The sequence below is a fragment of the Nannospalax galili genome, unplaced genomic scaffold, assembly GCF_000622305.1.
Source record: "Nannospalax galili isolate Female #2095 unplaced genomic scaffold, S.galili_v1.0 scaffold1359, whole genome shotgun sequence".
NCBI classification, from domain to species: Eukaryota; Metazoa; Chordata; class Mammalia; order Rodentia; family Spalacidae; genus Nannospalax; species Nannospalax galili.
The window spans coordinates 153,083-175,994 of NW_008342089.1; the positions used below are offsets into that span (position 1 = coordinate 153,083).

The window sequence follows — 22,912 nt, forward strand, 5'->3', positions numbered from 1 at the left end:
AAAAAAAAAAAAAGCTGAAAATCATGTATTCTTTGTGCTCAGGACACCCCAAGTTGTGGGGCTAACTCAAGGGAGTTGCTATTGCACCTCAGCTCAGCTGCCCACTTCTCACTTCTATCTGTTCAGCCAAGGCACCTTCACCCATTCCTGCTTCCGCTGGCTTTCCCAAACACCCTCCAGAGTTCCTGTTCTCTTGGCTCATTATTCTTCATATCAGCTTCTTTTCTATACCTGTACCTTAGATGCCTGGGAAATTGCCCCATACCCTTTCTTGAAAGGAGTTGCAGGCCAAGGTTTAATGGTTTGATACAGAACATTCCTTTCCTGGCCAGTCTGCAGGCTGGCTCATAGGCGATAGGTCAGTGTGCCATCCCTGTTTCCTGCCCTCATTCTCATAGGCTTCTGTTTTCCTCAGAGGCTTTGGGGGAGTTCCTTAAGACTTCGCCTCATGAAGGGCTTGGTTTGCTCATGCCTTTAATCCCAGCACTTGGGAGGCAGAGGCAGACAGAGCTCTGTGTCTGCAAGAGGCCGGGCTCTGCTCAAAGGGCTGATGTGAGCCATCACAATGTAGCCCTGCTGTCTGCCTGTTTACACTCCTACCTGTAGACAACTCAGTGTTCAGGAGATATGTCAGGACGGCTGTTATGTCCAAGGCTCACAACCTGGGACTGAGGTCAAGAACTAGGGGCAACCTTGTGAGCAGTGCCTAAGCTGGCCAGACAGGGCCCATGAAGGCCCCCAGGCAGACCCAGAATGAGGGATTCTGCGTGCGATAGAGGAGAGTGCACTGCCATCTGCTTAGCAGCCCACCTGCTCCCTCAGGTGAAGTGTCCTGGGCCTCCCCAAGTGCTGCTCACAATTTGTTGCCTTTTCTTCCTCAGGACCTCTATGTGGTACCCAGGCGACTCTTTTACAACCTGCCCCCAAATGAGATCCTCCCTCCTCTGCTCTCCTGTCTGCCCTGGTACCCTAGTGGACAGGACCCTGGAAATGGCCTATCAGATCAAGGGTTGTATCTCAGTCCTGTGGGCGTGGCAGCAAAGGACAGCTGGAAGAAGCCAGCTGAGTCCTAGAACGGCCTGCAGTGGGCCCATAGTACTTCATTTTCACTCAGAAGCACCTGTGCTGCTAGTGGAGGACCCTAGCCAACTGCCAGCCACCTTGTCTGTCAGCAGGCCTTTTAGGCCAAGCCTGCTCTGTATTAAAGTTACAGGGTTTAAGAAGCTTATGGTTCAAGTCACTGCCAACTTCTTCCTTTGGGAGTATTAAAGTGAGGACATAGGGAGAGGCTTTGATGTGGGGGAGAATGACCTCTGGCTTCTGGCCCTGCCGTCACTGGACAGCCTTGAGCAGGTGGTCTGAACTCAGTTTCCCTCTCTGGGAAATGAGAACTGGGTTGATTACACACTTGAAACATCCTTACCAGTGTGGAAAGAGAATGAATCTGAGTCCCCTCCTGATATAGTATAGCTCTGACTGGACCATGTCCCTTCCCCACCCCTTCTTTCTTACTCTGACTTTTCCAGGAACACCCTCCTAGGCACTTTCAGGGATGAAGGGGTAGGGAGGGACTCTGCCTTAGAGAGGAAAGAGGCTCTAGGAGGATTTGTGACTGAAAAGATTTGCAAAGATTGCAAATGGGACTAGGAACCCTGAAATAGCCTTGGGCTGTATTGTGACTACAAGATCTAGGTTTGAAACTGTGGCCTCAGGCTACTGGGCTATTTGACTCTGGACTAAGAGGTTGTGTTCAGTAGCCCCAGGTCAAGTATATAGAACCTGAGGTCAAGAAGTGTATCCGGCCAGGCACGGTGGTATATGCCTTTAATCCCAGCACTTGGGAGGCAGAGGCAGACAGGTCTCTGTGAGTTTGTGGCCAGCTTGGTCTACATAGTGAGTTCCAGGCCAGCTGCTGCTACAGGGAAACCCTGTCTCAAAAAGACACACACAAAAAATAAGTGTGTCTGTATGAGCCTTTCTGCCAATACCAAGACTACCTTAGGGAGTCTAGGCTGGCTACTGAGACAGTAGTGTGGGGAAAGAAGAGCCCAGCCCCACCAGGAATAAGCTTTCTCTAACCACAGTATGTAGGAGATGTCATAAGATAGGAGTCCAGGCACAGCCTTGGCCAGGCAGCCAGGCAAAGTGCTCCTTACCTATAGTAACCACTGCTGTCTACCATCTCCCTAGGGTGCTACCCATTAAGATTGCCATTAGTGAAAGGCAATGTTTCAGCAGCCTGCTGGCCAGGCCTACCCTTCTCCGTGCTTTCTAGCCCATTGTGAGTAGATAAGCATTTTTGAGCCCCACCACCTCCACTTACCCAACCCTTAACTCCTCTGGGAAAGGCTTAAGGAGGTAGACAGTGACCATGCCCACCTTTCATGTACCCAAGACTCACCCTACTGTGAGATATAGCTCCTGAAACCCTGTCGCTTTCACAGCAGTGGGAAGATGTATAAGGCTGTGAGGAAGGTTTGGGAACTTGAATCCAACCCTCAGCCCACGGTCTGGAACTCCATAAATTATTCAGGTTGAAAGAGTGTGTTTTGGTGACTTCATTTGTCATCAAGGAGCCTGGAACCTCAGAGGAGTGCAAGTAGGCTGAGGTGCTTGGGATGAAGCACTTGGCATGCAAGAGAATTCAGGTGTTTAGAAGTGTTGTGGAGGTGTTGAATAGGTCCCTGAATGCCTACAGTGCAGTACTCCAAGCAGGCATTATCCCAGCCACACACTGACCACCAGGAAACCCAGCCCTGGTGATACCACAATGCCGGAATCAAGTGAGGCTGATCCAAAGACAGCATGTTTGCCTGAAGAGGTAGGAGAGCACAGTCCTGGGGAGGGACTTCTCATGGGATCCCTGTTGCTCTGGTTCCCACGCTGCCACTGGCTTTCAAATGTGTGATCCCACCCCAGCCTGTCCTTCAGATTCCATGTGGGTGTCAGCCCCCTGTGGCTCCTTCCATCTGCTCTCAGCCAGGCCCTTCTTTCAGATTCTGCTGCCCACACCCTTCTTACTAGGTCCAGCTTAGCTCACCCCTTGGCTTATCACCAACATCTTCCCAGAGGGAGGTCTGAGCCTTTGCGTGCTAGGATTTGGACTGGCCACTGTGGGGCCTCTGCTTAGTGCCGTGTGGGCCATGAAGGAGACACAACAAAACAGGTGTCTTCCCTGACTTCATACTAAGAGGCCCTCTGACACACTCTCTGAGAATAGAGTAGGGCAGGGCAGGCAGGAAGAGGTACATTCCAGCTTCTCCTCTTACCCTATGGAGGAGGCTAGTCCAGGCCATGGCCTGGAGTTACAAGCACAGAAGCCAGGCTCTGTTTAGATCAGGCAGGAGGTAGAGTTTTCTACTCTTCTGGCCCATGTCTCCCTTTCCCAGTCCAGCTGTCTCCATAGGCTAGATTCATGGACACAGGAAATCCCCCCCACCCATCCCAATCTACTTCTGGTCTCCATCTGCACAGAGCCCCAAACTAAGGGAGGGGAGGGTGGCAAAAGGGTATTCCCAAAGGCTCCTGCTAGGAGCTCACCTGCTTGTCTACATGCCCATGGACAAGAAGGAGCCCATTACAGGAAAGGGGAAGGAGATGGTGCTAGTAAATTGAGGAGTCCTGTGCAGCATGTCACTGAATAAATGGGACTGAATAAACAAGGGTGCTTGCATCAGCTGGACCCTCCCCAGCAGGTATGTCTTTCAGCATACTACCTGTAGGAAAAGGCCAAGCAGCATGCCAAAATAAAACCAGAGCACATGCAACTATGAAGGGCTGGATTTCATGCCTCTAAGAGCTCATTTAGAGTGTTTACCGGACGTACATTCTGCTTTTCCCAGGACTCGCCTTATTCTTTCTAAAGTCAGTAGTGCTATGTTACAAAAGAAAACAACATCAAACTGTAGGCTGGACCATGAGATGCAAAGTAGACTGGCCTACACAAGTGTATGTGTCATTGTCCAGGTGTTCTGGGAGGTCCTGGGATAAGAGAGCCTTCAGCAGGCCATGTTGCCCACATGATTTCCCACTGCTAACGTATCTGGCCTATTGGGAAGCAGGTGATTTTAAGAACTTGGGTCTTAGATAGTTTCTTTTATATTGAAACTGCTTCTATTACAGTCACTTGCCTCATCTGCCTGAGAGACTTTTTGTAGCCCCTAGAGTGGGGGTTAGGGCCTCCCAATTCTGGCCTTGCCTAGGAAGAAGGCCTGAGCTGCTGTATCATCATTCATGAGCTTGGAAAGTGAGAGCCTGGAGTCCCTTTGCAGGAGTCCTAGCCTCCTATGCCCCTTACCATCTTCCAAGTCCACTCTGCTTCTTGCCCACCCTGTACAAGACCAGATACAGTGAGATGTCTGTCACCTGGCCAGGGAGGCTGTACTCAGTAAGCACTGGTCAGGACCATATGCTGTGTGACAGTATTCCTGGAGAGGCATGAACAAACATCTACTCAACCCCAAAAAGGGAACCAATGAAAGATCAATGTAAGGATACTATCAAAATCCAACTTGGTCAACCAGTGAGTTTTATTAGGGTTGCTTATAGGAATATGGATGAGAAATTACGGGAACAGAAATGACTCACAGAAATGACAGCTGCATCACTGAAAGCCTACCCCAGCATGGGTGACAGCCCAGGAAAGCAGGAAACCTGGAGTGCACTACACAATCTGCAGGCAATGTCTTTTCCAGGTAGCTCAGCTGGTCTCTGTTTCTTCCAGTTGGCTTGGCTGGTCTGAGCCTCTTCTAGACAGCTCAGCTTGCCTGAGTGTCTTGCTTCCTTAGAGCTTATATATGCTTGGGGAAGGAGTGGGCTGGTGAATCTGGTCAATTTCAGGGACTTCTTGAAGCTATAGAGTTGTTCAGTTACTGAGTTTAATGAATTTCTCTGAAGGACTGAATGTTTAACTTCTTTTAGAACATCCTATTGTTTACTGAGCTTCCCTCTAAAACAGAAGATCTTATCTCAGAAGACATTGCTGCACAACACTGCAACATTGCCACCAGGCACCAAGCTGCCTTTTAGGGGAGAGGCACTGTACATCTTCCTACAATGCCCAGAACCCTGCTGTGGGACTCAAGCATGCTGTGAGCTTGGAAGCACTTTGTTTGCTGTGAGCACGGTTGTTTCCCACCTGCCCTGTACAGTTGAGCATGGAAGTTTTCAGGATAGGGGCCAAGAGGAACATAAGAGGGTTAGGATTTCCTAGTGGAAACTTCTGCAGAGAGCCCATAGCTAATAAATGGGAGGCAGAAAGATCTTAAACTGGATGCCCCACCTGCTCTGCAAAGCGTGTGTCAGGACCCTCGGGACCTAGAGCTAAAGCAGACTGAGCCTGGCCAGGACACACTGCTAGCTACAAAGCCACTCAAACAGCCATCTGAAGAGCTAGCCTTGAGTTATTGCCACTAAAGTCAAAGGATAATAAACTTGGGGGGCTTTCAGAGAGCAGGTGACATCATAGTTGGGTCTGGGAAGACATGGAAGAGTTGTTTGGACAGAGGTGTAAGGACATCAACAAAGGCTCATGAGCATGGAAATTGTGGCTTTTGTCAGGCCAGAGACCACTCAAACAGCCATCTGAAGAGCTGGCCTTGAGTTATTGCCACTAAAGTCAAAGGACAATAAACTTGGGGGGCTTTCAGAGAGCAGGTGACATCATAGTTGGGTCTGGGAAGACATGGAAGAGTTGTTTGGACAGAGGTGTAAGGACATCAACAAAGGCTCATGAGCATGGAAATTGTGGCTTTTGTCAGGCCAGAGAGTTCAAGGAAGTTGGAGAGAGTTGAAACAGACCTGGCTTGGTGATGTACACCATAATCCTAATACCCAGTAGGTGGAAGCAGAAGACTCATGAGTTTGAAAGCAGCTTGGGTATAATAGTGTGACCTATGTAAGATTTAGAAGGACAGAGAAAGAATAAAGTTTGGGTAAAAGACCAGAGCCAGACCTTCAGCAGACTGAACAGAGGATTAGTTCAGCAAAGGTGATATAGCTTCTCTAACAACAAGCAAGCTATGCAAAGGTGGGATAGGTTAAGGTGAATTTTATATTACTGGAAACTAGCTGTGAAGTCTGGGCTGGACTGTCCTTGGGCCCTTTTCCTGGAGTTGCAGAACAAAGAAGTTGTTTTCAGCTCAATTGGCTAGCTGATAACAAGGGTACAAGAAACAGCAGAGACATCCTAGCCAGAGGAGTGGGTTGTCTGGCTTACTGCAGCTGTGGAATTCTATCAGACCTAAGACAGACATGTGGCTATCTATTAACAGTGAGCCTAGGGTAAGACATCTGTCTCAGGGAATTCCTAGTTTCTATCAACTTGTTTCAAAAACCAAGGACTGATGATGTAGCTCAGTGGTACAATGGTGCTTGCCTAGTATGCACAAGAGCCCCCGGGGTCAGTTAATGCAGATTTCAGTCCCTAGGGGGCAACCCTGTATTTCCTATACCATGTGGAAGAGATACCTTTCTACTAATTAACCAGAGATGACATGGCTACCTCCAAGGGGTGGTTAGCTTTCAAGGTGAGCAGCTGATATGGGAGTTAGCCTAGCTGTATCTAGGGTAGACAGGCATTGGGGCCCACGCACCATTAGCTGAGAGCCTTTGAGGTACTAGTAGGTATCTGAGGCCCCAAGACCCTCTTTCTATCCCTCCCTACTCCCAGCTTGCCTATATCTGTATTCCAGCACCACTAGCATGGAGGCTATAGTGACATGGGGGAACAAGGCCACTCCCCCATCTCTGGCTGCTCCCAGAGGAAGGCTGGAAAAAGTCAACCCACTCTCCTTATGGTACTCCTAACATAGTTCAGAACAACAAATGCAGGTCCTTCCCTAGTGGGAAGGTGGGTGGACCTTCTACCAGTGCCAGGTCTGGGGAAGAGTGACTTTTGAACTGAGTCGTTAGGGGCTTTGCACAGGAAGAAGTGAGAAGTCAGTGAAACCCAGGTTCACTCTAGGCCATCTTAGTTGACTGTCTTAGAACTTGGCCAGACCCCCCTCTAAAGAGCGAGACCAGAGAGACAACAACAGGTCATACTCAGCTCTTAGGTGAGAGCCCTATCCTGAGTGGCCCCTCAAATCTATGACTCTTGAAGAGAGTCTCTTCAGTCTCTGAGCTCCATTGTCCATAGCATGCCTGTGGGAAGCCATGATGAGAACCACATGTGTGATGTCTGTGAAGTGCCTCCTCAAGAAAGGGAGCCCTTTCCTAGCCTCACATTTCTGGGCCTAGTGAACACCCTTCATGGTCAATATAGTAACTTAGGCTAACCTCGGCCCTTAGAGCAGAGGGATGAGGTGCCAAGACCTGGGGTCTTGCCTCCCACACTATCTGCTACAGTTGCTTGTGGGTAACTTCATTTCCCTTGTGTGGCTTTTTAAAAAATATTTTATTTATTATTTTTATTTTATGTGTATGTGTGTATTGCCTGCATTTGTGTAAGTGCACCCGTGTCATGCAGTGCCGCAGAGGTCAGAAGAGGGTGTCAGATTGCCCAGAACTGGAGTTACAGACAACTGTTAGCTGCCATGTGGGTGCTAGGATTTGAACCCGGGTCTTCTGCAAGAACATTCAGTGTTCTTAACTGCTAAGCCATCTCTCCAGCACCCCCTTGTGTGGCTTTTTAAAAAAATATTTTACTATTTTATGTGTATGAGTGTTTGCATGTATGTAAGTGCACCTGTGTTATGCAATGCCCTCAGAGGTCAGAAGAGCTCCAGAGTCTAGATTCCCTGGAACTTGAGTTAAGGACAGTTGTTAGCTGCCATGTGGGTGCTAGGAATTGAACCCCGGTCCTCTGCAAGAGCAGCCAGTGCTCTTAACTGCTGAACCATCTCTCCAGCCCCAATTGTGTGGCTTTTTGTATACTTCACAGACCTACACCTGGGCATAAACAGCAACTTTGTTTACTGTCCTGGGTGTGGATGTCCTCAACCCCTACCCTGTTGGGTAGGCTCTCTTTGTGGCCCAGGATTGAGGCTGTGGGGCTCAAGACTGAGGCTTTTAAGCTTCTCTAAGTCTGATCAGCTCAGGGCTGGAGATGACCTGGCTTCTCTCCCAGGCCTGCTAGAGTATAGGTTTGCATCTCTGTGCTTGCACCACAAACAGGGAGCAGCCATGAGAACAGGACCCCACCCAGACGCTGCTGTAAGTGATCCCTGTGACTGTCACCTGTGATTCTAAAACCCCCTAATATCAAGAGTCAGGGCTGTACCCCACAAGAGGAAGAATGAGCAGTCCACTTCCAGCCCTGGTCTGTTCTAAGCAGGAGTGTTTCCAGGGCTGACTATAGGGACCCCACTGGAATCTGCCAACTCCTTCCAGGTCCTTGAGGTCCTGTGCTAAATAGTTCCCCTAAGTGTTCATTCAACACTCCTTCCCTCTGGTATTCATGTTGCCCTATATTCTGATGGACCCCAAGTGGTCGTCAGATGCTGGGCTAGTTACCAGAATGCCACAAGGGAACTGGACACAATGCCAACATGGTTAAGTATGGACCAAGGGAAAGGGTAGGGAGGGTCTCTGCCAAAGCAGACTGATATGACTGAGGTAATGAGGGCTGCAGTTGAGTCAGTGGGGGTGCAATTGGGGAAGGGGGTGCAGGAAAGTGAGACTGCAGTAGCTTGCCCTCTGGTAGCAGATGCCTCGTTTCCCTTGGCTCAGTGTTTCCTCCCTAGGATTTGTCCTGTTTGTTGCCAACACCTGTGCAGAGCAGTATGTCTACAACATGAATGCCATAGAGAACAGAACCAGTAAGCATGTGGGACACAGCTATAGAAAACAGGAGGCTGAGTCAGGTGTGGTGGACATGCTTGCAGTCCCAACACTTGGGACGCTGAGGCAGGAGGATCATGAGTTTGAAGCCAGCTTAGGCTACTTAGTGCAACTTTGACTTAGAAAAAAAATGGCTGCAGAAACTCACATGTTCCATCTTCCTCCATTGATTAGAAGGGACTAGGTAGAGGCAAACCCCATTTCTGTTCTCTGGAAGGCAAGAAGGGCCTGAAAAGTCCCTGGTTGGGCTTATGCCTCTGACATGACGGCACACTTCAGGGGACCTCAGGGAGGTGTATCCCTCAAGACAGCAGCCCTCCTTAGCCTGTTCCTATCTGTCCCATAGGGCATCTGGCGGATCCCCGTGGATGAGATTGACCGTCCAGGCAGCTTTGCCTGGCACATGAACCGCTCCATTGTGCTGCTGCTCAAGGTTCTGGCCCAGCTTCGGGACCACAGCACCTTGTTGAAGGTGTCTTCCATGCTGCAGCGTACACCAGACCAGGGCAAGTGAGTGAGCCACCACACACAGCCTGGCTCATCATCCACCCAGGCCTGTCCCCACTGCTCCCACCTGGCCTTGAGGTCTATTCGTCTGGGAGGTCCAGCCTTCGCTCTCCTCAGGGACCCCTCTAGCTGAGTATCTAGACCTCAGGCACACTTCCCCTACCTCAAGCACCCAACACAAGCTCTCCCCACTGATCCTGGTTTCCACATTGAGACCTTCCATTCTGCCCAGCCTGGGGCTCTCAGAAGCATTACTAGTGGGGAGTGTATATATCCAGAATGTAGCCCTAGAGTCAAAGACAATTAGGTCAGCAGCAGTGGTCCTAGGCCTCTACAGAACCAGGGATCCATTGCCTGAAGGTTGGGACACATAAAACAGAGGGTGTCTACCACAGCTGCTATTCCTGGGATTAGAGATGGTGTCCCAGGAGATGCAGCTCCCACAAGGACTATCCTAACTGTGAAGCCTGGAGATGGGCCATCCCAGAGACAGACCTGAGAGAAAGGAACTTTGCCCCTAAGCCCTCCTTGAGTGACACCATAACCCTGTCCTCTAGCTAACCTCTATTCTAGAGGGCTCAGAGCAGCTACTGGAGCCAAGTCATACTTGTTGAATGTGACATATGAAGCACAGGGGCACTTTTGGGGAACAGGGAACAGACCTAAGTGGGACATAATGACAAGAATTATTGGAGTGAGGATAAGGTGCTGGCTCACCACCTAGCAATATTACATGGTTTCTGACACTGTTCCATCCTATCTGGCCCCCTGTGTGACCACAGAAAATACCTTCGAGATGCAGACCGCCAGGTCCTGGCACAGCGGGCCTTCATCCTCACTGTGAAGGTGTTGGAGGACACGCTGAGTGAGCTTGCAGAGGTATGTTAACCCACCACACCTTACCACCCTCACCCCAGACCTCATGCATTACAGGCCTAAAAAACTTGCCTCTACAGCAGGCACACTTGGTGGCCTTTGGCAGATCCTTTTTCTATCCGACCACCCTCACACATATAAGGCTCACCTTACAAAGCCACTGGAGAGCCAAGACAAGCCTAGCCATGCCTGCTAGGCTCAAAAGCAGTAGCTAAGAGTCCCATTGCCCAGCCTAACCACCACCCACCCCCATCCCCACCCTCAACCCTGGCTACCTGTGAGGGTCTTGGAGCTACCAGAGGACAGAAAAGGGTGGGTCTCTGGGCCCTGCACCCTCTTCTGATGACTGAAGCTTAGCCTTGTCCTGCTGGCACATGTGCAGAGCTAGAGTAGCATCGAGTGGTGTGGCCCAAGGAGGCTCTGGTTCAAGGGAGACATCAGTATCCTGCCTGGTTTCCTTGTAGGGGTCAGAACACCCAGAGCCCAAGGCCTGTGGCCTCCCTGGAGCAAGGATGACTACCGACGTCTCACACAAGGCCAGTCCTGAGGGTGGCCAGGAAAGCCTCCCCCACTCCAAGAAGCCACCTCTGGCTGATGGCTCAGTGACAGGGCCTGAGCCAGGGGGCAAAGTGGGCCCTGCCAACCAAGTGCCAGTGACCGCAGACACAAGAGACAGCACAGACCAGGTTGGGGAACGGAAGGACAAAGAGAATCCCCGAGTGGGGCCCATTGAACCCATGGATATGAGTGAAATTGCTGTTTGCCACCCAGACTTGGAACGGATGCCACCTCTGCTGCCAGGCCACCCCCTAAGGGACCGGGGCCCTGAGAGCCGGTCCACTGAGCTGTCCCTAGAGGAACTGAGCATCAGCACCCGGCAGCAGCCCCCCCCTCTCACACCAGCCCCCACAGCCCCCACCACCACTGCTACTCCCACGACTGCCATGGGGGTCAGGGGAGGTAGCCACCCTGAGGAGCCACCCCCGAGGCCCAATCGCAAGAGGAAGCTCCTGGAGGACACAGAGTCGGGCAAGACACTCCTACTGGATGCCTACCGAGTGTGGCAGCAGGGCCAGAAGGGCATGTCTTACGACCTGGGCCGCATTGAGAAGATCATGTCGGAGACTTACATGCTTATCAAGCAGGTGAGCAGGCAGTGCGCTGGCCCAAGGGCTGCACCTGTCAGTAGACTTCTTCATTGCCTGACCCTTCTGTTTTACAGGAGGCTCTTTCTTGGGTCCACATGTACCAGGGAGGACACGCTGAGTGAGCTTGCACCCCTGGGGTGGACTTTAGGTATTCTGCCCACCTCACCCCCACTATGTGCTTTGTTTCCTTTTTTTTTTTTAAGGGTTCTGTTTGTTGTTTGTTTATTGAGTTTCTCTCTGGTGAAAAGATAGTAAGTTTAGAGTCAGAAAAGCAATGAGGTATAAAACATGTGAATTTAACCCCTAAGGAAAATGAAACTACATTACAGGCCCAGCACAGGAGTATGGAGACCCCTGGTCCCACCACTGTGAGGGGCCTCTGGATACATATGGGACACTTTGAGATGTATGGCTGTCACCTAAAGGTGGCTATGGTGCCCAGCTTAAGGAACAGGCTGGGTCCAGGTGCAACAGCCCAAAAAGGCTATTGCCCTTGTCTTTTTGCCTGCTTTTTTTCCCCCAAATGGATAGGCACATGCTTTTTCTCTATATTTAAAATTATTCCTGCCGGGCATGGTGGCACATGGTGCCTTTAGTCCCAGCACTTGGGAGGCAGAGAGCTGGTGGATCTCTGTGAGTTCAAGGCCAGCCTGGTCTATGTGAGTTCCAGGCCAGCTGAGGCTACAGGGAGACTCTGTTTTACAAACAAAAAAAAATTCCCACAGGGGCTAGAGAAATGGCTCAGCAGTTTAAGAGCACTGGCTGCTCTTGCAAAAGACCCAGGTTCAAATCCCAGCACCCACATGGCTGCTAACAACCATCCATAACTCCAGTTTCAAGGGATCCAACACCACCTTCTATCCTCCACGGGCACTGCACAATATGGGTGCACTTACACACATGCAGGTATAACACTCATATACATAAAATAAATCAAAAAATAAAATTATTCCCATAGGAAGAATCCCCAGAACTTGCAGCTAGTGGAAATGGTCAGTTTTTTCCCAAATGGAATTAGTTACCAGGGCTCGTTTGAGATTGCCTCTCTACCTTGCCAGCACTGAGGGTGAACTTCCCTGCATTTTTGCTATGAATTGCCTAGGAACAGTCCTTGTATGAGAGGCCAGGCCCTTTCCTACCTTGCCTGCTCCCATCCTTACTTAACAGTGTATGGCCATCTCCCTCAAGCCATGCCTGCTACTTCTCCTGAGTGACCCCTATACTGCCCACCTCAGACTGACCTCCCTGTGCCTTAGGTTCTTACTCTGTGGTTCACATTTAGCATGGCCCAGAGTATTACCATCCTACCTGAGCTTCCAGAAAGCTCCTCCCTCTGAGATCATAGCCCATTCTCAGGATGGACTCTGGCTCAGAAATAAACCCAGAATAAAGCCACTTAGGCAGTTGGGCCTTAACAGATTTTGTTTTGTTTTGTTTGGGGTGGGAGGGGCTTGTTTTGTTTTTATTTTATTTATTTATTTATTTACTTTTGTCTTTTTGAGACAGGGTCTCCCTGTAGTCCTAGCTGTCCTGGAACTCACTATGTAGACCAGGCTGGCCTTGAACTCACAGAGATCCACCTGCCTCTGCTCCCAAGTGCTGGGACTACAGGCGTGTGCTACCACGCCCAGCCCTTTTTTTTTTTAATTTTATTTACTGTTTTTACTTTTTGTGTATGAGTGTATGCAATGCTCGTGGTGGTCAGAAGAAGGCATTGGATTCCCCCAGAACTGGAGTTATGCATGGTTGTTAACTGCCATGTGGGTTCTGGGAATCAAACCCAAATCCTCTGCAAGAGCAGTCAGTGCTCTTAACCGCTGAGCCATCTCACCAGCCTAGGCCTTAGCTGATTTTGTTTTGTTATTTTTAAGATTTTATAGGCCAGGCGCAGTGGTGCACACCTTTAATCCCAGCACTTGGGAGGCAGAGGCAGGCAAATCTCTCTTAAGTTTGAAGCTAGCCTGCTCTACATAGGCCAGCTGGAGCTTATAGGGAGACCCTGCCTCAAAAATACCAAGAAATAACAAATTTTATTACTTATTAAGATTTTTATGTGTATGAGTGTTTTGCCTGCATTTATCTAAGTATACCACATACGTGTAGTACCGAGGAGGCCAGAAGAGAATGTCAGATCCTCTAACAGCTGGGTCCTCTGCAAGAGCAGCAAATGATCTTAACTGCAGAGCCATCTCTCCAGCCGTTGTTTTGTTTTATTTTGCTGGTTTTTGTTTTGGTTTTTGGTTTATTTTGTTTGGTTCTGAGACAGGGTCTTGCTTTGTAGCTAAGGCCGACCTATGCTGGCTTTAAGAATATGTACCACCATGGGTATGGTGGCCCACACCTTTAATCCCAATACTCGGGAGGCAGAGACAGGTGGATCTCTATGAGTTCAAGGCCAGCCTGGTCTGCATACCAAGTTCCAGGCCAACTGGGGCTACAGGGAGACCCTGCCTCAAAAAAGCCACAAAAGATAAAAGACAAAAAAATAATAATAATAAATAAAAAGAACATGTACCACTAAGCCCAGCTCGCCCTAGTTGTGGTCTGAGGCCTCCTGTTAGTGTTGGCCCCTGAGGACATAAATAATTAGCCATAGAAATTAACTTACTGTGGCTAGAGGGTTGGCTAAGACCAGTCTTGGCATCAACAGGGCCACACTGAGGAGAGCTTACATAGGAGAGAGTCCCCTTCATGGGCTAGTCCAATATGTTGTCTAGGGAAAGAGGGCAGGGAGCTGGCCAAGCACAGTGGCCCAGGTTCTCTGACCTCAGGCATCTCTGCTCAGGTGGATGAGGAGGCTGCGCTGGAACAGGCTGTGAAGTTCTGTCAAGTCCACCTTGGGGCTTCTGCCCAGAGGCAGGTAAGCTCCACCTATCCTATGCCAGCCCTTGCTGCAGGTCCGGCCCTACACCAAACCTTGAACTATAGGCCCAGAAGTAAGTATGTCCTGGAGCTGGTTCCTGAGATGGGCCAAGGGCAGAAGAGCAGGTGTCTAGGCCTCTGGTTGGTGGGGCACCACCCCAAAGTTGTAGTCCTCTAACAGGGCTCAGACCCATTTCTCAGACATATGTGAGTATATGACCTAAGGGGTTATGCTTTGGTTCCCTTTTCATAAGCAGGAAGGACAGCACCTGGCCAACTGGCTTCAGCTAGACAGGGCCTTACCTTTGTGACTGGTAGAGAAGTGATACCAGAGGCAAGCTGACTAGGATCACAGTGACCAGAGATATTGGGTAGAGGCAGAGCCTATGCAGGGGTCACTCAATGGAGAACAAGTGATATGGATCAGGGGCTCATCCCAAGGCAAGCTTATGAGGCAGGGGAGGGAGCTGTTAGAAGGGCCAGGAGGGGATGGCAGGGTCCCAGAAAGATGGTAGCAGAGGCTGTCATGCTGGGATAAAGGTGGGAGTGAGACCCTCCTGGGATGGTCTGGGAGAGGCCCTTCAGGGTTGAGGTTGGGCTTGTGTTGAGTCTTGCAAGAGAAAGGCCCAGGAGAAGCTGAGAGGAGGGAGGCAGGCCTAGCAGGTCTAAGAGCTACCCCTAAAGCCTTGAAAGCCTTACAGGTCAGGATGGTGGCTTGTTCTTGTCTCAAAAAAAGAAGTCAGAGCAGCCTTCTTGTTAGTGGTCATGGTCACTGCCCATGTGTCACTGCAGGTCCAACTTCTTATCCCCAGGGGTAACCTAGTTGCTTTGGACCACCTTGTCACAGAAGCTCCAGCAGCTGACATCTTAGGGGTCCAGACCGACTGCTTCTTGGTAGAATGGATCATGAGGCTATTAACACTACCCAGACCCTAGGTCTAAGGAAGTCTAGGGATTCACTTTTGTTTCGCCCTTTTCTTTTTTGAGACAAGGTCTTCCTATAGCCCCAGCTGGCCTGGAAGTAACAGAGATTTACCTGCCTCTGCCTCCCAAGTGCTGGGATTAAAGGCATGGGCCACCACGCCCAGCCAGGGATTCACTTTTGAGATGTGAGCTGTGGGTCAGTTCCCCAAATGAGAATCAGGATTGACCAACCAACTAGTGGGCCTCACTACTTGATTATTGCCCATGTAGCCAAAATGCACAGCCTCGTGCCCACGGCCTCTTGGTGGCCCTCACTTCTACCTCCCACTCCATGTATCAGGTGAGACTGATACTTGTGTCCTGGTAGAATGCTTAGGGATCTTGTTGGCTGCACTCAGTGATGCCATAGTGCCATGTTGGTATCTAGTGTCTGTGGGGTTCAGCCTGGTGATCCCCCTGCACCAGTCCTGGTGAGGCAGGTAGGCTGTGACTGCTGCCCATTGTGATGACATGTTGGCATTGATCACTAACAGGAAGGCTATACCAACTTTTTTTTTTTTTTTTTTTTGTCTTTTTGAAGCAGGGTCTCCCTGTAGCCCCAGCTGTCCTGGAACTCACTATGTAGACCAGGCTGGCCTTGAACTCACAGAGATCCGCCTGCCTCTGCCTCCCAAGTGCTGGGACTACAGGCATGTGCCACCATGCCTGGCTATACCAACTTTTTTTTAAGGCAAGGTCTTAGTCCTTAGCTCTGGCTTAGCACTTGATATGTAGCCCAGGCTGGACTGTAACTCACAGCAGTCCTCCTTTCTCAGCTTCCTAAGTGCTAGGATTATAGGACACCACCATACCTATCTTTTTTTATTTATTTATTTTTCCGTAGCAGGAAACGCCTTTTTATTTAGCTTCATAAACTCTTTTTTTTCCCCCTCTTATCTACTTATGTGTATGTGAGTATTGCTGCATGATGGCAGATATTTTCTGAGTTGCACGTAATTACTAGTGCTCACAATTGCAAAAACAACTTTCCTTCTAGCTCACAAAGTCTTTCTTTAAACAGCCATGCTCCCCCAAGGGGGTGCACCGGTCCTAGAGATACTACAATACCAGGTCGATGCATGGAGTGGACAGAGCAAAAATCCATTTGATATTTTGTCCTCGAATAGAGGACGTATCTGATATTAAACTGTTAAGAACAGATACTACACTTGATCTTAGCCAAAAGGCCGAGAAGCAATTCATTCCCCTCTTATGTCTGACCTTGAAAGGGCTTAAGCACAAGATGCACATAGGAAACCCTAAACACCCTCCCTTTCGCTGGTGCTGTGCTGGCAAGGGGTCAAGGCTAAAGCAGTCTCGTTCCTTAGAGGAAGGAGGTGGAAGTCAAACAGGATCACCTGCTGCCAAGGCCTGTACATATCAGTACCATGTGGGTGCAAGGGCAGAAGTTGCTCTCAGGGACTCCCGGACGATCCAGGCTGGGTAGTAAGGTGGCCAAAGCTGATGGATGGAATCCGTACATTTCAGGTTGCCTGATGCTAGGCACCATCAAGCCTGGACTTTGGTCACTTCAGGGTACAGAGCCCAAGTAGAAGAGAGCTAGTCAAGTAGTACTTAGACCCTCCCTGGCAGTGTTGTGGTCTGCCACCCACTTCCTAGATCCCACTGGTGTGTTTCTGGGATTGCACAAGGCCCTCCCACAACACACACTCTGGGCCTGGAGTGATAGATCTGACGGCCAGCTACTCTGCTCCACATCTCCCTTGAGCCCCATCTCAGAGGACTATTACTCACCTCCCAACCTCTCCTTGCTCTTCACCCTTTCTCCCTGGAGAAGCCACTTAGGAGGCTCCCTTCAAGTTCCCCAATAGGCTTCCTGTCCTTCCCTGCTATCCCAGACCATCACAGTGGGTAAGGACTACAGATAAGGTGCTGTTCCAGGTCACTTCCAAAACTACCCCACCCATACCTCCTTCCCCACAAGCTCCACTTTGAGGAAGGCCGGTAGGACAGTCATAGCTGTCCTGGACCCACTTCTAATTAGCATTAAGGAAGAGGACAAGGCCCTTAAAGCCAGCTGCCCCTTAGGGAGTGTCCATTTTGCTTTCTGAGCTCCCAGTTGCCATTGGCAGCCCTATGCATAGCTGGAGGGCACTGTGGACCTCATTAGAGGCTCAGTACAGTTGCTTGCAGCCAAGGCTGCTCCTGATTGAGGACAGGGTAGGGATGTAACACTTACCATCCCTTGTGTCTGCTACCTGGGCTACAGCAGTGCCAGCCTTGCTATAGACCCTTGCCAAGATCCAGGTCTGTCCTTTTGCCCCACCTCCACCAGACTAACATCCCATAGCACTAGTCTGGGGCTTATCCTAAACACCTACCACATAGCAAAACCCATGGGGTTCTCCTCATCACACTGAGTAGGGGATGAAACCTTTTAAGCAAAACAAATGTCAGAAAGGATCATTGGTGGAAGGCAAATAACCTCAAAGCACCAAGGCACCCATTGGCAAGCTTGTGACTCTTGCACTCCCACTATCCTTGTGTGAGCATCTCAGTACAGTAGGTCTGTGCTAGGTAGGGGCTGGAGGGCTTGGGGCTCAGCCCTGCCATTATTGGCTGCCTCACCTCACTTTGAAGTACATTGTCAGGCATCTTGGTCTTCACACCTGTCTGGAAGGGCTGGGTTTTGGGGAAGGAGTGACTGTGAAAAGATCCCCAAATGGTTGCCAAGGCAAAGGGAATTATATGAAGAAAGATCCAGAGGCTCTAAGAGTCCTACTCTCTCGGAACCACAGGGCTATGCTAAGCACTCTGAATCTAGACTGCAGGCAAAGGGGCTGATTGACCAAGCTTGGTAGCATCACACACCTGCCTGGGGCTCTCAAGCTTGGGGAATGGACTTGTGCAATTTTTCCCTTGGGACTCTCCAACTAGTAGCCCTCAGAAAGTCACTCTCCCAGGTTGACCAGCCCTGAGACTGGGCCCTACATCCCAGAGACATAATTGGACAGGCTTCTCCTAGGCTGGCACTGTGGAGGGCAGGTAAGGTCCTCACTGAGACCCTACCAACATGACCTATATGTCTCCCAGAGACTGGTATTACTTGTGTCCTGGTAGAATGCTTGGGGATCTTGGCTGCACTCAGAGTGATGCCTAGTGCCATGTTGGCATCTAGTGTCCAGATGAAGTGTCCTCTGGGACTGGGTTAGGCTGGTATGTGCAGGACAGTGTATGGTCAGGGGGATGTCCTCTTGATGTTGCTCACCTTGCCTTTGTCTCCACAGGCCTCAGGGGATACACCCACCACCCCCAAGCACCCCAAGGACAGCCGAGAGAACTTCTTTCCTGCAGCGGTGGCCCCCACAGCACCTGACCCCATGCCAGCTGACACTCTCCAGCGACCTAGTGACCCCCACTCCAAGCCTCAAACTTTATTGGCTACTGCCACAGCTGTTATCAGCTGCCCGCCCTCAGCATCAGCCTCTACCCTAGATTTGTCCATAGACTCTGGAACTCCCCGGCCACACAGGCCTGAGGCTACTCCCAGTGTGACCTCTCTGGGTGCAGGTGAGTGCCATCCTAGTCCACCTAGCAACCGGAGGTCCCCATGTTCAGCTTAACCATAGCCAGATATACTCCCCCACCAGCTGTGACAAGTCTGCTTCCTCTGTATAGTATTGGGGTTCCCTCCAGCCTGGATGACCACAGGAGCAGTCAGCTTCCATCCAGTTGGCAGCTCCTAGCAGCGTTGGTGACCCCATTTGGAACCATCTGTGTCTGCCACGCTTGTAACTTGCTCTCTGGCCTTGTTTACCCTGCATGGAGAGGGGTGAGGACAAGAGGGAACAAGCACCACCATTGCAGTATTTGCTGCTGGCCTGATTTCCTCCTCCACAGAACAATACAATACAGAGGAAGGTCAGCTTTATCGGAGGACCAGGCCTCCTATGGAAAGGTCCTGACCTCAGCAGTCTTTGTGGCCCCAGTAGTCTGTAGGACCAGATCTATCCCCTGTGGGCATGACAAGCAGAAGGCAGCCAAGATGAGGGCAGGTCAATGCGCTTGTAAAGAAAACATAGGACAGGATATAAGTAGCACAAGGCCTGGCTGGTTCCATCAAGTGGGAACCCTAGTTCCTTCTGAAAACCAGGAGCCTCTTGGAAGAGCAGCCTGCTGGGCAGGGTGGCCAGCAGACAGGCAGCGCTGAGTCTGGAACCTTCCAGGGAGGAAGGAGCATCAAGACTAGTGAGTAGCATGAGGTATGGACAAGGCACCACCCCCTTCACTGCTACAGGTGCTTTTCTGACTTTGTGGCTGATTGTGCCTGGCTAGGTCCAGCCCAGGACTGCACCAAGCTTTGTCTATCCCCAGGCATGGAATGTTCCATGTTGGCTCCCAGCACCCCTAGGACCATGATCAGCCTCCAAAGACCCTGTAATAGCAAGGATATTCCCTGGCCAGTTCACCTCCCCAGCAGAGAACAGCCTGGTTAATGGGTTCCTTCTCCTGCCTCTTCTACCGTGTCTCAAAACCACAGCCACCTGCCCATACCCAGAGCCATCCCTAAACGCTTGCCTCTCTTCCCAGTCATAGTCTCATGATCAAGGATCTCATCTGGAGCTGCCACCTTCAGCCATAGGACCTTGGCTATGTGGTCCCCCATCTCATCTGGACAGTGTAACATCTACCCCTCTACAGCAAGATTCCTAATCAGCATCTAGCCCCAGGCTGTACTGACTAACAGGAGACTAAGTTAGATGCACCCCTCTCAATCTTTCCTGTAGCTCAGTGTCAAGCACTGGAGTTTTCATCAGCTACCATCCCCAGTTTACTTGGAGGATCGTGTTGATGTAGGATCTTTAGTCCAGTCACTCACAGTTGCACTGTCTCACCATTTGTTCCAGAGGAGCCTATGAAAGCCTGGGACAGAGCAGTTAAAGGACTGGAGTAGGTTTACAGGCAGAGCACTTGCCTAGGTTCCAAAAAGCCCTGGGTTCCATCCCTAGTACCATATAAGAAAACAGAACAGGCCAAGAGTGGTGACACACACTTTTAATCCCAGCACTAAGGAGGCAGAGGCAGGCAAATCTCTGAGTTCAAGGCCAGCCTGGTCTACATACCGTGTTCAAGGCCAGGTGGAGCTACAGGGGAAACCCTGTCTCAAAAAGAAAAAATACAAAAAGAAGAAAGAAAACAGAACAGTTGAAGAGCTGTTACATGATGGTTCTACCCCCAGGTGCCCTTTTACTACCCTGCGGGACTTAGAATAATGCTTAGCAGATAAATAAAGCTGTGGTGTCAGTCTGGTGGTGGTAGTAAGTTCAAAGTGCAGGGATGGGGAGCCCAGAGACTGGGCAAGTTAGCTAGCTGCTGTTAGTAGTTCATGCAATTTCGCCAGCCCCATCCCTCTCTTCAGGGTGACTTGTCTCTGTTTGTCCCATGTGCTTCATGACTTTGGGGAGTCTGATAGAAACTCCAGGAGCAGCTTAGTGGGTAAGGTCTCCTAGCTCAAGGTCTCCTATACAGTTGTATTCAAATCAATAGTTTGTCACCTGAGTGGTCTTGGATGGTTAACAGCCCCAGTTCTTTACTGACTATTGGCTTGAGGCCCTGGTTCCTCCCTTGTGGGTCTGTAGGCACCCTAGTTCCTCCCAACATGGAGGATCTCCTTGTAGCCCCAGCTGACCTAGAACTCACTATGTACACCAGGCTGGCCTTGAACTCACAGAGATCCACCTGCCTCTACCTCCCAAGTACTGGGATTAAAGGCATGCAAGACCATGCCAGGCAAAGGGCATCTCTTAAAACCTAGTTTCAGAAGGACTGAGCATCACTATGGGCCACACCCTAGCCCTGCTATACTGGTGTCAGCTATTGTTTAGCGTGGGTACAGCAGGAAGGCAGTAAGACCACTTGGAGGCTGGCTGCCTTCTTTGTGGCTCTCCCATACCTCTGTTCCTAAGCAGGCTAGAACCCCAAAAGTTACATCTCATTAAGGTTGAATCTGGGGAAGAGTATTTCTGGGTGTACATTCATCAGAGTTGATCCTTTTCTGTTTCCTTCCCCAAGATTAGACTAAATGACTTTTTACCAGGGTAGCACTCTAATGAGCTTGGGATGGGGACAGCTATCAGCAAAAACAGGTGCCCACTCAGACCTGGCAAAGGGCCTCAGGTACCCTCACACTCCCTGACCAGCCTGCCCTCTACTCCCATCTCAGCACTTGACATTGGGTGGCCCCACTAGGGTGGGTGGCCCCTGTGGTTCGCAGAGCTTTCTGGGGTGATGTTAGGACCAGGTTGGGGCAGGCTTGTCCCCCTAAGCCTACATCCTACATCTTTGGAACTAGAAGAACTCTCAGTGGAAAGAGCTGCCTCAGCAGAGCCAGATTCCCTGGGCATGACATGTTAGTGTGGCTGGGCCTGCTTACAGAAGCCATTAGTGATTATAGAGTGACAAAAGTGTGGGGGACTATAGTAGAAAAAGATTGGGAAGAGGGGCTAAGTGAAGTCTGAGCCACCTGGGAGCACAGAAGCCCCCAGGACACCCTCCCAAAGTACATATGAAAGATCTGAGAGGGCAGCCGCAAAGGAGGCCCTGGGTGGGTGTCGTCTCCTCCCCAAGGCAGGCAGCCCTGCCTCTCCTACCGTGCTGCCCTTTACATTTAGAAAGAAGGTGGTGGCAGTGTCCAGCCCCAGCTTGTCCTGCCTTCTGCTGCCTGTCTAAGCAGCCCCAGCCCATGAGGCACTTATCCACCCACAGACCATGGACCCATGGAGTAGATATACTCCCCAAGGACCTCAGTCAGGGTTTGGGGCTCAGGTCTCCTGAGGAAAAGGAGTCTAGGCATACGTGTTGGTGTGAGGGCAACTCATCTGCTATATGTCTGTGCACCCCAGCCAGGATCTGGTTTTGACTTTACCCCCGAGCTGACTCTACCACCTGATGAAGCTAACTCTACCACCACCTTTCTGCAGCTGTCATGTGAAGAGCATACAGTGGGGGGCAAGTAGAGAGAAATCTCCCCAAACAGGGTTGAGGGATAGTAATGTCAACCTGATACTGATCCTAAGAGTCCAGAGAGGGCCTGAACCAGGCTTTGAACCTCCCAGAACAGCTATCCCAGATGTAGTAGCAGGCTGTAAGTCTGCCCCAGGGAACAGGACTATTGTCCTAATGGTGTCCAGCAGAGTCCCAGTGAGGGGAGGAGGCTGCCAAGGCCAGAGTTCATCTCCCATGTGTCTGAGCCTCTGCTGGAGACCTCTCAGAACTGTCCCTCCTCCTGGTGTCCTCTCAAGAAAGAAGGCCTGGACTCCATGCAGTCCACTGAGGCAGTCCAGTGCTATTCCATGATGAGTTTGTTTTTTAACTGTCTTTCCAAACTGCAGGCATTTGGAAGTAAGGAAAAAACTAAATTCTCACTAGCAATTGCTGTTAGGATTAAACAAAGACCTTGAGATAGATGATTGATGATTGATGATAGATAGATGATAGATAGATAGATAGATAGATAGATAGATAGATAGATAGATAGATAGATAGATAGATAGATGATAGATAGAGATGATAGATAGATGATAGATAGATAGGATAGATAGATAGATAGATAGATAGATGTTTGTTTATAGAAATATAAATATTGTGTGTATGTATACACACACATATCCTGGTTTGGGGAGGACTTTTGCCTAGAGTCAGTCCTGACTTAACCCCTGTCAGCTAGAAAGCCAGATACCTTTTGGGTGTTTTGTATTATATGTTTGAGTTTTGGCTTCTTGAGGCAGAGTCTCATGTAATCCAGGCTGGCTTCC

General features: G+C 50.2%; 1 protein-coding gene and 1 pseudogene across 1 annotated transcript in view; one reads left to right on the forward strand and one right to left on the reverse strand.

Moving 5' to 3' along the window:
- The window catches only part of Cabin1 (calcineurin binding protein 1), a 166,664-nt gene that overhangs the window by 140,250 nt on the left and 3,502 nt on the right, over positions 1 to 22,912 (forward strand). The window contains exons 30-34 of the mRNA XM_029565813.1: positions 9,128 to 9,291; positions 10,071 to 10,167; positions 10,629 to 11,309; positions 14,098 to 14,172; positions 18,386 to 18,668. Coding sequence (XP_029421673.1) covers positions 9,128 to 9,291; positions 10,071 to 10,167; positions 10,629 to 11,309; positions 14,098 to 14,172; positions 18,386 to 18,668 — 1,300 coding nt within the window. The remainder of the gene's footprint in view (positions 1 to 9,127; positions 9,292 to 10,070; positions 10,168 to 10,628; positions 11,310 to 14,097; positions 14,173 to 18,385; positions 18,669 to 22,912) is intronic.
- LOC115071226 lies at positions 16,172 to 16,336 on the reverse strand (annotated as a pseudogene).